We start from the raw sequence: 16,171 nt of genomic DNA, 5'->3' as shown, positions 1-16,171 counted from the left end.
AAGTTGTTTCAAATAGTTATAATGACAATTATTTCATATACTGCAGAGGGTACTAAAATAATTAATTGTAGAAAAAAAGAATTTATGACATTTGCCACAATCACCAAGTTCTCTAAAAAAATCAGCTAGTCAGATTTTTGCTTTGGCTGAGCAGATCTGTCTTACGAGGCGCTCTAGAATTCTGGAAGGAAGATATCACAGATTAATTATCTGAGTACTTCCTATCTATCCACGTTTCATATCCTTTACCTCAAAGTTAATATACTAAAAATCACCTGAAAGTATGTTACATATACTATACCTATGTGAGATGGCAGGTTTATGTCCATCTTTTAGCCCTGGTATATCCTCGTGAAGATAAGCCAAACCTCTAGCCATAGTTTGAGCGATGTGACATAGCTCATTCCAAGAAACCACATTAGCCTTGAGAAAGTCTGTTAATGAACCCTGCACAGCAAAAAGAAAAACAGTTACAAGATCAATTTCATGCTCTTCTACTCATAAAGAAAACTTCTAGATGGCCTCCATCATTAAAGAACACGATATGCCTGTCTGCCTTTGTTTTCTGACAGACCGTACAGCCGCTACTTCACACAACACAACGTTAACCTTTGCATCATCTCTAGTCCATAACGAGAATCAAGAGGCACCCACACACCACCTCAACAAGCAAAAAGCACAACCGACTCCACTTCAGTGGCACACTTGACGAGGAACTGCTCTTAACTGTCAGTACCAGAAATGGGAGCTAGACCTGAGATATGCCAATTCTTTATTCAGACAACCCTGCTTTTACTAGCATGATTTACCATCTTCCAGGGACAGAAAATTACAGGTTAGATTCACCTTCAAGAACCTCGCTGAACTGCGTACAGCCATTCTGTAGGACCTTTCATGGCCAGGTTTTCTTTTCTTACGGACCAACTACAGTGAACTCCAGTTCCACAACACAGTTTCAGAGCGAAATATACACGCCAAATAAATACAAAAAGGTAACGTGAAGTAAAAGTTATTCAACATAAAGCTCTTCTCTTTAAACTCACTTCCATAGCCCACTCTATAAACCCATTTTCATGGCTTTACACATTACCCAGTTTGTGAGATGTCACTGTGTCACATGTTGCTGTATGAAAAATGATACAAAAGGGAAAAAACGAACACAGCTCTCGAAGTGTAGTGGCTACACTTTGGAAATAAAATTAAAAAAATGTATTTTTCATTAATTAAGAGTCATCTCGGATGCCATCTTTCCAAGAGTAACAAGATTTTTAAAACTCTTAAGACAAAAACCAAATTAAAAAATGGCAATGACCTTTCAGAAAGGTAAATTAATTTGATATTATCTCTCAATTGTGAAGATCTGTCAAAAATTTTAAATAGTTGAATAGTTTTAGTCTAAATTATTAAAACTGAGGTGTAACTGGGACAAAAATGCCAGAATGAAGAAGGTAACATTCAATACTAGAAGCATGATCTACAACCTAGCCTTCACGCATTAGCCTGTTCATACTAGACAGACTTATATTTTATGAAATCTGCTACAGGTAACATCTTCCTAATGCCTCCCTGCCTGTTTCAGCATTAAATTTAACTTTGGGGTGGTTTGGTTGGTTAGGTTTTTTTCCTCTTTGTACTTACATTCTCTGTAACATTTACATGCATTAAAAAATAATCCAAGGAGAAAATAAAACAGTGAACATTCTTAATTACATGTATTTATGTTTCTTACTGTGGTTATCACAATAGAATTGATACATAGAGTCTTATAGACTTAAATCAACTAACACAAGTTCAAATAAAACACCACCATCTCTACAAGATGGAGTGTATTTGATTTAGGCAGGTTTAGATGGAGGATATTCAAAAATATGCATTCTAAAAAGCAACAAAGTAGAATGAATTTTTGTTTGTGTTCTACAACTCCTCTATTAAGTAGAGACTGATGACAGCTTTCTCAGCTGGCTGCAAACAGATTTAAATAAACCCATATCCAATGCAAAGAGACAAACTGCAAGTAAAATTTAAAATAGTTTTTGCTTTATTTCTTAACTGATGCAAGTTCACGTTTGTGACAAATTTCTAAGGCTGGTCTTCCTCTGCCATAATCATAAAAAAAACCCGACACTGAGAACTAAACATACCTTTTCATGAAATGCTGTAATTAACCAGAGATCGACATCAATGCTGGTGCCTCTTTTCTCTGCACCAATGAACTGCAAGATATTGTCATGCTTCATTCCAGGTAAACTGTAAATTTCATATTCGTTCTGCCATGACTGCTTGTCCTTTAAACAAAAGAACACAACAAACCAAGTCCATACCATAATAATGAGAATAAAAGGTACTTTCCCCAACAGAAGTTTCCTCCTACAATTTACTGTGCACTTGTAAATGATCTGTCAAAATGACTAAAACGTGGGTTTTTCTGGCAAGACAGGATTTACTACCTAAAGGAAAGGAAGCACAGTGTATGCTATTAACATTATGAGGCTGATTACTTAAAAATTACAAATGTTTAAACTACTAACAGTATTTGTGCTACAAGCTACTGACCTAACATACAAAAATATGAAAAACTGTCTTTCTTTATGTCTATTAAATTCACGTATAGTGGAAAATAGTCTGGGAAACTTAAATTTGTGGTAAACAAATATCAACTGTTGAACACAACCTCAACTCCCACAGACACGAACCACAGAAACACAGAAAGCTGAAGATTAGAGCCGGAGTCTGTGTAATGCAATTCATTACAATTGCTTTAGTCTTAAGAGCATGGTTCAATTTTTGTATTTTATTAATCCACAAGAAGCCCATAAAGACTTAAAATTAGTTTTCCTTGATTAAAAATAATGAACAAAGTCTCAGATTTAATTTATGTTGTGCTGATGGCTAAGACCAGCATAAATACATGCCGTTTCTCCTAGAACCACCTGCAGATGTATTTATTCAGCAAGTCAACAAGTGGTTAATCATCAGAAAACACAAGCACATTTCTTCACCTCAAGTAGCAGTGGGTGTTTTTAATTCATGCAAAATCTATCCTAGTATCATCGTGTATGATCACTTCGTACTCTTTAACTAGACTGGATCTTGTAATTATGAGCACAATCTATTGTAAAAGATGGCTTTCACAGGTTGCTTGCTGGGAAGTAAATATTATTTCACTTAATTGAGACGCATGTAATTGGAACAATCACTTTACAAGTTTGCATTTCAGGACATCCCTTCTAAGTACAATTTAATTAAAAAATATTAACAAATTCTTTCTTCTCAACTGATCAAGAGATGTGTGAGAGCTCCTTAAAACTATTCATGCCAAATATGTATTTTGATGACTAGAAGTATAGGTAAGTTTCACAGAGTTTATGTTTTAATGATATGTTTGCTACATTAAAATACTTATTTTACATCCAACAGAACTCTTTCTGCATATTTTTAAGCTCAAGACGTTTCTATCTAGATTTACAGTATATACTGAAAATTCTCTAAACAAAGAAGCCTCATATTGTGACTAGAAAAGCTGGTTTAACATATTACAAGCCACACAGGACACTAAGAGCTTGTGCTTACCTGAATAGGGAATATTTTGACCGCAACATACTCATTTAGTAGTTGAGCTTTCCACACACAACCAAATCTTCCCCTAGCTTTAATCTCTAGTAACTGCAATGGCTTCAAACCCATCAGCGGTGAAGGTGGTGGTGGTCCAGGATCCTGAAATGAGGTTAAAACCGTTAATTGACTTTTCTATTATATGTGCTATCTATGATGACAGCACTGGAAATAAAGGCTCATAAACTGGAAGAGACTTGCACCATGTACCCAACCCTCCTTATAACAAATTCTCCCAAACAAACCAGAAACAAAACAGCAAGCCTCCTCTGCAGGAAAGAGAAATGAGATTGTAGAACATGCTCAAAATTAACGTGCAAGCAACAGCATAACAACAGTTACAGTATGAATCTATCTAACCAGGTGTAAAAGCAGAGCAGAAATGAAGGAAAAAAGATAATCAAGCTTTACTTGTTACTTTTTTAAAAGACAGAATTCAAATGAGCACCTTTGATACATTTAAGAGGGTGGCTGGTTTGTTTGACATGTGTGACCTATTCAATCCTTTCCTTCGACGGCCTAGTGCCTTGACTCTAAAAAGTGCATTTCCAGGTGACTAACACTGCATCCCTCAGCTCTCAGCTGGCAACAGAAGATGTCTACATCAGCAATGGGCTGGGGGCAGCAGTGCCAAGCTGAAGTGAAGCCCCTCACTACCGGCAGTTCCCACAAGCCATTGAGTTGATACCAGCTCATCTCTACTTCAAAAACTCCACTGCTTACTGGGGACATAAGGTTGCAAACCAGTATGTAGGCAGGCTGTGCCATTACAAGGTCTCCCAATACATAACATTTTCTTTTCATTCAGAAACCATTGAACCACACGCCCAGCGCACACGTTCAGCACGGGAAGCCAACTACCAGCCCTCCAAGCCGTGCCGATGGTGGTGCGAGGAACCACAGCACCAATGCTTCAACCTACTGATCCACTTCCAGTGCTCCCAGCTTCTACTAACGTAGATAGCCAGTATGTTACTGAAACACGCATGCTTGGCTGGGTCCCAGAAACAGAACCAGAATTAAAATTTAAGATATTATCTTTTCCCATCTTACAGCAGTCGTACTTTACTGAGGGGCTAGCCCAATAATTCCTTTTCAAATACGACAACACAAGCTGGGAAGTACAATTGCAAGTGAGACAGAGCTTCTATGCAGCTATCCATATAGCCAGCAATCTTAGTGCAGATTTGAACAATTTCCCTTTCTGGGAAAGAAAATGCAACAGCTTGTGGAATATCTTGTATTTTATATTCTATACATCTCTTACATAGTCTGTATCATACATATCATCTTGAATATAACAAGTAGATTTTCTACTGTACCACCAAAGATATGCTGCTGTCTGGGCTGTCCTGTCCTCTCCTATCTACCACGTTACATTAGCCTGTACCTATGTAAGCTTCTTCCCTACCATAAACAAATGCATCAGACCATTTCCATATGCCTCTGCATCAAAGGGTATTACCCTATGCACAGAACCAGAGAAACATGATCTCTTCTGTCTGATCCCTGTTTTCCGCAGGAAAAGAAGCTCTAGTGTGCCGTGTTCACCAAGCAGAATTACCAATACACCTCCACCCTCCTTCCACCCCCTTCCCAAATTAGTTTAAACCACGATTTGTTCCTCGGTCCAAATTACTACAGAGAACTGCAAATGTCAATGCCAGCGGTGATAACGTGGGGGCAGACAGATACATCACGGATGGGAAGAGGGTGAACAGCTGCTTTTAGTGGCAGTGCAGGTCTATGGAGATCACAAAACTAAACCACGAGTCTCAATATTACATATGAAAGAAACAAACATCCAAATGAAAGTTAGGCATTGCTTTTAAATGACATCCACACCGCAGAACACAACAGAAAAAAACCCTGAAGTCTACTGTTCAAAAAAACCTCCGAAACATATGCTTGGCTTCTCTATTTTTTCCCAGTAACAGCCATAACGCTGTTTTAAAAAGAATGAAAAACACCGGAGTAGTTGCTTCCACGAAACAAATGACAGTACTTGATAGTTAAGTATTTGAGCACTTCAGTTAGCAACATAAAAATCTTGTGCATGTTAAAGACATTTTCTGAACAGCTGTGGTTTTAAGTATGCTTTACTACTGTGAGGATGGAGGCAAGTGCTTCTGTATCCAACTTAAGTTTTGAGTAGTTTAAATGCAGGAATAAAAAACTATTATCTTGTTTCTTATTAAGCAACAAATCCATTCTTCAAAAAGAACAAATTTCACTGAGAGATGGATTTATATCTATTTAAAGAAACTGTAACCTAATTCCACAAATCATTAACTGTAAAGGAAAATATAATGCTTGAAATTCAAATTAGAGGCACATTACGATACTCTCCTCAAAAAAGTATGAAATCCTTTCACAAATATTGCAGTGACACGTGCTTAAAGCAGTTATATCAAAATCACTGGCTTTAAACTAGACAAACAACAACACTGAAAATTAAGTTTAAGAGTTAAGTTTTCCCTCCCCTGCTGCCTTTCATTCAATGTCAAAGCGCTTTATGAATATTTCAGGCATCAAGGAAATCACTATCATCAATTTGTAATAGTTACAGGTGAAACTAGAAACAAGATGCCCAAATTTACTCACAGAAGTCTAGTTAAGCTTGTAAAAAACATGTTTTGTTTTGTTTGGTTGGGTTTTTTTGTTTGTTTGTTTGTTTTGTTTGTTTGGTTTTGTTTTTTTTTTAAGAATCCTGAGCACTGTGTAGCATCTGGGGATTTAACATCAGTTAATTAGAAAACTTCTTAAAGTTTTGAACCTAGTGACTTGCCAAAATATAAATAAAAGAGAATGATTTGTGGGAGGTAAAACCAAATCTCACTTTGCTTTAGAGGCTAGAAGAACATCCCTTCCTTTCCATACCCTCCACCCAAAAAACCTGCCAGTATTTTGAAGCACACTATGTGAATTTTTTCTTGACCACAAAGCAAACGACCACTTAATACTTCTCAAAGATTTAATGAAAAAACTAAAGCATCTATCACATGAGAGAAGGCAGTAACTACTCAGTAAAAAGTGGCCAGTGAAAACTGGTGCTTCTTATTTTCACATTAGATTACGATACTTTTCCTATACCTGAATTTCGTATTTCTTAGAAAAACCTGGCATTTCAAAATATTTCCCCACTACCTTATACATCAACCTCCTGTGGTTCCCTGCACATTTGCCTTTCGTGTTGAAACATTTCTATGAAGTCAAAACTTCCGGCATGCTTATGAAGCAGCAACACACACCCACACATACAAATCAAAACAAATCCTGATTTAAAATGCAAAGTATAATTGCCTTCTGTTAACATAATGAAAAAGAATAGTTTTCCTGGTTTTTTTTCTTTCCCCCAACCCCAAACAACTTTGTTAAAATCAACAGGCATTTACTCTAAAACTACAGGGACTATTTTTATACAGAAACATTCCTTGACAGTATTTTCAACTTGTTCTGCTTCTAAGCAAAAATTTTTAACGTGCCACAGGCATAATTATTTTTGTATGGCTTTTAAAAATCACCTCTGTGGTGCCAAGGATGCTGATATAATGTGAGTAAAGATATAATGTGGATATATTAGTCTAACAGTTTGCCACAGCTGTCGAAAAAATAAGGGCCCACTTTCCCTTTCCTGAGCATTCCCTGTCCCTTCCCTTGGGCTGATTGTGACCACACAGCAAATCAAGGCAATACACTACATTGCCAGAAAGCCTTTTTTTTTGAAAAACAAAAACAAAAACAAAAAACCCCCATATTTATCAGGTTAGTTTAGCAAATTGCCTCAGTTTGCAACAAGGTGCAGATTAACACAAGAAGCACTGCAAGGCAGAGGCAGTGGTGAGCTGCTGGCCCATGTAACTTCATCCCAAGTACTCCACCTGCTCAAAGACATGTTCTGTCCTAAATCCGGGCAGTTCACAAGGCAGCACAGCAGGAACACTCCTGCTGCACAACTGTCTACTGCCAGATAAAAAACAGAAGCAGCTACATTGGCCAAAAGCACTCGAACTGACTGTGTCATACAATGCATCATACTCAGGCAACTAAGCTTTACTCTTCCTGCAGCTCAAAGCCATTGATCGTTAAACCCATTAAGCGATCTCAAAATCAGGGATATCAAGTTATGTTGTACGCTATAAGGTTTTAAAATCTCAAACAGGGCTTTCTGGTTCTGATTTTTACAGCTGGGGTTTGCAGTCAGCTGTCAGGTACTGCATACTAGTCATACCGGAAAAAGAACAGAGGGGAAAATACTCATTAAAGAATGGTAACTCCCAGAAATAAGTTTCCTTAAGTGTCTTCAAGAATGGTTCTCAAGATCAGAGAGAAGCTTAAACATGAGACTACAACTCCATTAAAAATATGGCCAACTGAACAGATTGTTTCAAGACCTGCCCCAACACAGCCTGTCAGCCACTTGCGTTTATCTCCAGTTTTGTCTCTCATATGGCAACTGAAACAGGTGATTCATCACGTACAACAAAGGGGGTAGAAAAAAGACCAGTTATCCAAATGGGGTTGTACACAGATGCATTTCTCTCTCCTGACTCCAAAACATAAGTTCTCAAACTTCCAGAGCACATGTGAGTTTTGTGAAATGGTGCAGGATTTCCCCTTCGTTACATTTATTCAACAAGTTCTGTTGTGAATATGGCTGACAAGTTCTCGCTGGAAGAGCCTGATGACTATCTTGGTTGTTTCCTCCCTTTCTAGTTTGGGACCGGTACATTTTTAACCAGATGATCTGTAAAGTTAAGATCTAAATACAGTATAAAGGAGTCTGAATTCTTTAATTTTGTAATTACTCTAAAACGGACTACAAACTACATTTCATGTAGTACGTATCAGCTACATTTCTTTTAAATGGCAACAATTTTTCTTTTTCACCCCATAAAATCCTCTATTTTATCATACGTTGCAAACATACTCCCTAAAGTAAAGTAAACTTAGCGACTTGTAGGCAGGACACTTCAGCTTCAGCAAAACAGTCATACAAATAGAAGGAACTCTGATAACTCTCTACAGATGCAAGATATTCAGGAAAGTAAATGGCACCATTCTATTTCCTTCTAAGTTACATTTAAAAGGCATTTCAGCTATTAATTAGAGTCCTATGGAGACAACTGAAATTAAGCATTCACGTTACAACTCAAATCCTGACTTTTTCAATATTCAGTTTTAAATGCCTAGCTATAATGACCAGGTTTCTCAATTCACAGTTTTCAGTCACTAGTAGTTTCACATGAAACATCAGCAGTTTAATACAAGTAAAAATAACTTCTGGCCGGTGAGAAAGTCAAAGTAGAGACTTAATAGCGAAAGAACATTTTTCTCCAGGTCATCTGTTTCTCTGTGCTCCTCAATGACACAAAACCCACCACACCACTCAATCACAGCACAAAGACCACACACCTCAGACAGTTACAGGCATTTCACAGGTGGGAGATGACAACGGATGCCCCAAGACAGGACAGAAACGGGCAGGACACGCCGTGTGCTTCCAGGGCCACCGACCAGAGCAATACTCGCAGTCCCTGCTGCCTGGCCCGCTCCCACAGCCGGGGCGGGCATGGCCAGCAGAGCCCTTACCACTACTCCTGCGACACTGTGCTAGGGGGGCAGTGACACCACCGAGCTCGTCTGTAGTTGAGGAACCCCAAACTGACTATGCCTGCTGTATTTCACCATGAACACCTGCAGACATTTCACTCAACAGCCAGAGAAACTACAGTACATTTGAAGGAAGCTATGAACAGCAGACTAATTCTGTATTTTTAAACCACGCATGCTTACAAATTTCTTGCCCCAAATACTGGGGAAAAAAAATATGTAAATTATACCAAAACAACTTCTTACATGTCCACAGAAAGTTCCATAACCATGAACAAACATCAATGCATCTTACCTCAATCATTATATGAAAGGCGTGCTTGTAGAGGGGGGAAAAAACACAGGCAAAAGAAATTACTATTTATACCAAGAATGGGATGAAAAAACAGCTTATAAGAAAAGAGACAAAATCAATTGTTTATGAATTAACAACAAAAATATTCACGGGGACAGCAATACTTTCTTGTACTAATAACAGATCATTTAAAATAAAAAAAATCCATCATTGGTATGTTAGCAATGAAAAATGGGTAAAAAAAGATTATTATACAGACCATTAGCTAAACTGATCTTATAATTAAAACCTGAGTTGTCCACTATAGGTGCATAAAAATCTTGTTACTACAAAACAGTATATAAACACATGCAGAAATTTAAACATTCATCCAAACAAGTTACACGAACTTATTTCTTGTTATGCTTCCAACTGTTCAGGAGAGGGCAGCGTTGTATTTTTAAAAATTCACTGTAATTAGTCACTAGCTGTGGAAAATGAAAACTTTTTAATATCTAAGTTGTAACTAAACCTTATAAACAAATAGGTCATCATACATTAGGTCTATTTTACTAAATTTAATCAATAAATATGGCATGTTAGACACATAACTAGAACAAGTGAACTTGAAAACACTATACCCAGCATATATAAAGGGAGACTACAACATTAAAGATTCTTTCAAACAAGTCACATGAGTTTACAGACTGTGGAATCAAACCCATTATAAAAACCTAAGTCCCAGAGCACTGTTACTGAAACTTAAAACACATTTTAATGACACATGCTTGTTTATGCTACTTTCACCTCTTCTTTTATCGAACAATCTCATTGCCATTCAAGCAGAAAAGCACTGAAGACACCTTTGTTCCTCCTCCTCCTGTACTTTTGCCTCAGCCATTTTCTTTGTCCTTTATAATTTGATCAGGTTGATGTTGCAAGAGCATGAAATTCAAACACTTTAAGTATTCAGCTGCAATGTAACTGCATCATCCTTTCCTTCACCCTTTGTCTCAACATACTCAGGATGCTACAGAGCTCAGGGCCAACAAGAGGCATTTCTCTGTGCTTGAAAACTGTCTAGCACACACTTAGTATTATCTAAATAATTAATAATAGAAGTGCTGAAGTATTTCTTGAAGGCCAGATTAGATGGGAGTCAGATTTATAAATACTGTAATAGAGCTTGCTGCCACTGACAGAACACTAAAGAACACACTGAAGCCCGACAGGATCACTCCTCTCACTGTTGGTCAGTAGACCCTGGAGATGAGGATAACACCCACACCAAGTCTGAAGCAGATTCTTGCAGGACCTGTACAGCCCACAAATATGTTGGGGCACTTCATAAGGGGGGGAAAACCCACCCCCCCTACTAAACAAAAAAAACCAACCCCTTACACTGGTTTTCAGAATAGCTGATCTTCACCTTCAAATCTCTTGAGAGCTGGTGGTTCCAGCAGAATGACAGCCCTTCCACGTATACTTAGAAAAACTCCAAGTAAGATTCTGCAGACAACGTTCACAAACCACAAGCACAGTTAATGGAAGAAGTTCCTCCTCCAAGCCCCCCATATTCCTCTGCCAGAAACGGCAGCCAAGCAAAACAGAAATAATACTCAATCTGTGAATCAGATAGGGGGTGGCTACTGAACAGAATAATAGAACTATCTCTGTGTACTCCTACTTCTACTAACTCAAGTAGTCAAGAAACAGACAATAACTTAAAAAAATTAAGAAGCATCACTCCTATGAAATAGTGGTTCAACAAATATCTTTCCTGTGGATGTAGAAAAAATGTATTAGTTCTTTCAGGGCTATTTGTTATTAAAATTCTCCAGCTCCTGAGAATTACGTAAATTTCTCAGAGTTAAGGAAAAAGATACACGAATCCAACCTTTTTTGCTCTTCCTATAACGAGAAACTGCAAACATGAAACTGAGAAGCAAGAGTCCTCTCCCAAGACTCCCACTGCTCTTGAGGGGACCAACTTCCCCCATACACTAATAAATGAGACATGCATGAAAATTTTCCAAGAGATTTACGCACATCATGGACCTTCCGTTTTAAAAATCATTGTCTTTCCTTCAAGACTACAGACCACCACCTCAGTCTCTTCAATAAGAATGCGGTATCACCAGTTTAAGCAGTATCAGGCTATTACAGAAATGCAAATATGTACTTTCTTCCATCAGGAATTGATAGAACTCTTATAAATAAAAACTGGGAGTAATTAACTCCCCTCCCCAAATTAGCTATCAGATATACAAATCTATATAAACACATTAACTTCCTATTTATACTGTCTGAAAACTACTTCTATAGGTTTTATCAGGGATTACTAAAATAATTGTAACATTTGTAACTAGTTAGACCACAGAAACCAAGCAGTGTGGTCTCTTTGAAAATTTGGGTTATCCACAACCGTATTCCGAACTTCAAACATGTCACTAAAATCTTTATAAACAGGTGTTCAAAATAAGTGCAAATCATTGTATTACAAATTTATTGTCCCAGTTCCTTCATTCGTTCCTAACTAGTACTCCAAATAAGATGCCTGCTTATTCATGCAGTCCCTCATTTCTTCAGAGTGGAACATAAAATGAATTACTTTTTTTATACCTTGTGAACTGTGTAATTCTCACGCATTTAGTGATATAAAGGATTACCTGGAAGATGTCAATGTAAAACATTCAGGAGAGCATATCTGAGGATATGCAAGCTGAACTTTATTATGGAAAACTATTGAAAAGCTCCTGAAGGTAGAGTACCCGATTGCAGACTTCAGAGATGAGTATTTCAGCCTTCCTATAATTGTTCCAAAGCACTGTCTAAGACTATAATCTAAATGTGATCTTGATAATTTAGATTATTTTGAATATTACTGTTTACAATGAATGCACAGAGAAAAAATCTTCCAAGGAAAATTAAATGCAGTGCTGTAAAAGCCTTCAGTGACTTGTCAGTTGTTAAATGCGTATCTGCCAAGTCAATGTTTATGAGAATAAGACACAAAGTACTGCCAACATCCAGCCTTATCAGATGGATACTCATCTTGCACTGGCCCCTCAGACCCACATTCGACAGGTCCAATCCTAAAACTAAACCAACTTTTTAATAAGCCAGGAATAAGGTACAGCATTGAACCCATACTGTTTATAGGAGTATTCTTTCTTTGAAAGAATGCAGAAGTACAAACTTGAATTTCACTATTGAATCTATTTTTTTCATTTCAATTGTACTTTAATTATAAAGTTGCCTTTAGGCTGCCATTCAGGATAAGATATCAAAAATCTGTATTTGCATTTTCTTACCTCTTGAAGATTAAAAAAAACCCACCCCCACCCCCCAAAAAACCAAACACAAACAAACAAAACCCAAAACCAACAACAAAACAAAACAAAAACCACCAAACCACCAGAAGAGCTGCATTTATGTTTTGTTTTTTTAAATGGAGATAGCTCATTCCAAAAACAAAGTGAGAATTCTGGAAAGTAGTGTAAAAAAATTTTTTTTACAAGCTACCAAGTTTTAGAACCAAGTTGTTGGTTTTTTTTTTTTTTTACAAGCTACCAGTTTTAGTTTCTGGACACCTGGCTGTATACTGAGCATTGAAAAAGCATGTACCACTACGTGCTTAGCTTTCATTTATCATACAAATTCTTCTCTCTGTTAAAAGATTTTCAGAAACTACTTGTAATAGCCCATAAATTCTTGGGGGGGGAAGAATAAAAAAAGACAGTTACAAGCTATTTACTTACTACACATTAAGGACTCCTTATCTGTAAAAACTTTCCTACTTCATTCTCACAGTGTCCCTGTATTTGTGGGGTTTTTACCTTTAATCAACCACATCATGGTTGTGCCTCACAGTACCACAATCAAAGGACATATAGTACCATATCTTTCTCTTGCCTCATTTAGCTAATGATTGGCATAAATTATAGAAGAAATTATTAGTCCTGAAGATATGAGATGCAGTATTAAAGAATGTGAGATCATGCACACATTTAGCAGTCCAATCTTGAGATCATTCAGCTATTCCTTTTTAATACCAACATTGCCATTCATTATATGTTAATCATTTATTAACTACTGATATGTACGCAACCTTAACTCCTTCCTAAGCAGCCACAAAATGGTTTTTTTTTAACGTCTTCCTCTTTCTGAGCTCCAGATTTTCTTTGTTGATGAATCTCTTTTCCCATTTCATAAAAGCGCCTAGCTTCTTCTCCATATAATTTTCAAGCAGCTACTAGTCTTCCTAGATCTAGAGTAAGTGCTTGTAAGAACACCTCTCCCTTTCCTATGCTTCGTTTTTCAAGTGTTATAATGTCTCTATTAAAACACATGTAACTACAACTAAAAAAAAAAAAAAGTGCTTGGAAAACAAAACCAGAAAAAGCCTGAACTCTTGATTTGATTTCTTCATTCCTCTTCAGTAGCCAACCATGATTTTCCTAGTGTGGCAAAGGGATAAAGATTACCCCAGAAATTTTAAGTGCACCAGGTAGATTATTTGATGTGCTAAAAATTTAGAAAATAAAAACAATAAATCAAAATCTTCTCCAATTTCAACCATAAAAAAATTCCCATTACTAATTACCTTTACGTTTTTTCGAAAACAAACCATTCAAGTTACACACACGCACTCACCAAACTCCTTGGCACAGGTCTGGTGGCCTGGACCAGATGTCTGAGGTTAAAAACTGCATCAAAAACAGTGCTTGTTTTATGTTCTTTTCCTATCAGTTTTCCATCACAGACTGCTACACATGCAGTCAGACCTGCAGTCAGTAGTTCAGAATAGGTCTTGCATCAGCCACTGCTAGAGATTTTCCTCCTTCATCGTTGTTCTCCTCACATTACATGATACTGTTTTCAATTCTAATTTCTTACAGCTGAAACTGAAATATCAAAACTGTGACATAGCTACAAAGATCTATTCATACTTGGGTGTCTTCAGGAAAAGATACACTGAAAAAAGGCTATCATGATGTGGTAGCAAAGGGAGCCATACCAAAATCACAAGACTATTTTTTTTTTACTCAAGAAAAACTTTTGAGACCAGAAGGTTAAGATCACTGTCTCTTTATATCTGATATATGTGCTCTAATTATTCTTACATTTTTGGTTCAAATAGCATGTGACTTTGAAAACAAGGGATATTTTCCATATATATAATAGGACCAGTGAGGTTCATCCACGTGGGATAAAAAAAACCAAACCAAAAAACCCCCAAAAAACCAAAACCCAAAATGAAAATGAAGGCTATATATATAAAAGATTATTGTGCTCAATACAGGGAATACTGGCTGAAGAGCTCAAAGGAAGTGATATACAGGAGGTTAAAAGCAGAAGATGCAGTCATATTTTTCAACCGTGTAATCCTCCTCTCTGAGAGGAGAAAGAAATGGCAATTCCTAGCAACTAATCTTGCTTTTATGGACACATTAATTAATAGATTGGATCTGTCCGTTTCAAGTTTTTTAATTTTTGGTAACACCCAACAGGCGTAGATCAGGGCTTTCTTGTGCTTAGTGATTAAAAACACAAGAATCTTTGACCCGAGTAATTTCAAACATTTCAGAAGAAAGTACAAAAATAGGTTACGAAGACATTATGTGAATCTGTAAAGCTTTTTTTCAACCCTCTCAACATATGACTCTTATTTTAAAAACAACACAACAAAAAAAGCAACTCTCTGATTCAGTAAGATATTCATAAACTTGGGCACTCAACAAAAGAAGTACAAGAGGTTAATCTCTCTTTGCACAGAATGGATGTAGAATGTTGGGAGCCACAGTTCTGTGAACTGATAAAAAACAAAAGCGTTACTTGTGTCAGTTCCGCTATAAAATAGGTTACGGTCCTATCTATCGGATGACAGAGTGGTAACACCACAGTTGCAATTAGCATTGACTGACAACTCTGGCCCAAGCTCAAGAGATGTAAAAAATAAATGAGCATAACATATCAACTCCTTGCCATCCGCATTCGTACTTCTACCAGAGATATTAGTAGGACGCTGCGGAGCAATCTGAACTACACTGAATTTGAGAGTGAACACCTCTGTCCACAACGACAGCATTTTTTCATTTTCAGTATACCTGGTGCTTATGAGTGAAAATTAACCAGGTGAAAGTAACTCTTTCTACATATATATCTCTATACACACCAATTCAAATACTAATCCATTTTTTGGTAAATTTGATCAAACAGGAATATGTTTGCTGCATGACTAAATCAAATACAAATAAGAAAATGACAGTTCTTTCAAACCATTTTACACATACATATACCTGTTTAGCAAACTTACATTTGTTAATAACTCATCTAAGAATTTAAAAAGTGTCTGATTTTATAAGATCTGACAGCTTTAACTAGATAGCTCCCCACACAAATAAATGAGGCATGCAGTTAACAGCACCAAGAGACAAGGAAGTGCATAAGCCAAGACTAAAGGGAGTGGCAGGAGCAACCACAGGTCCCTGCGCTGGCAGCAGCACCTCGGAGCACCCAGCTCTGCCATGGCTGTCCCGGACACCTTCAGGACCCACTAAACACTTCTCACTCGGATACCAACAAGGAGCATCTCAGCAGTTACACCTTAGTCTACTAACCCCCTTGAACCCTCTACCCAATACCTGAAAGCAAGCCAGAATGAAACAC

General features: G+C 37.2%; 1 protein-coding gene across 5 annotated transcripts in view; it reads right to left on the bottom strand.

The window, feature by feature from the left end:
- The window catches only part of ACVR2A (activin A receptor type 2A), a 71,364-nt gene that overhangs the window by 9,796 nt on the left and 45,397 nt on the right, over positions 1–16,171 (bottom strand). For 4 of the 5 annotated variants that reach the window (XM_056348655.1, XM_056348650.1, XM_056348651.1 and 1 more), the window contains 4 exons: positions 9,521–9,544; positions 3,571–3,714; positions 2,142–2,285; positions 302–447 (listed from right to left, as the gene is read on the bottom strand). In XM_056348655.1, coding sequence (XP_056204630.1) covers positions 302–447; positions 2,142–2,285; positions 3,571–3,714; positions 9,521–9,544 — 458 coding nt within the window. The remainder of the gene's footprint in view (positions 1–301; positions 448–2,141; positions 2,286–3,570; positions 3,715–9,520; positions 9,545–16,171) is intronic. The other variant, XM_056348654.1, reaches the window with a different exon arrangement.

Source organism: Falco biarmicus, chromosome 8 (genome assembly GCF_023638135.1).
Source record: "Falco biarmicus isolate bFalBia1 chromosome 8, bFalBia1.pri, whole genome shotgun sequence".
In the NCBI taxonomy this organism is placed as follows: Eukaryota; Metazoa; Chordata; class Aves; order Falconiformes; family Falconidae; genus Falco; species Falco biarmicus.
The sequence above is the reverse complement of the archived record's forward strand: the minus strand, read 5'-3'. Positions and strand labels throughout refer to the sequence as shown.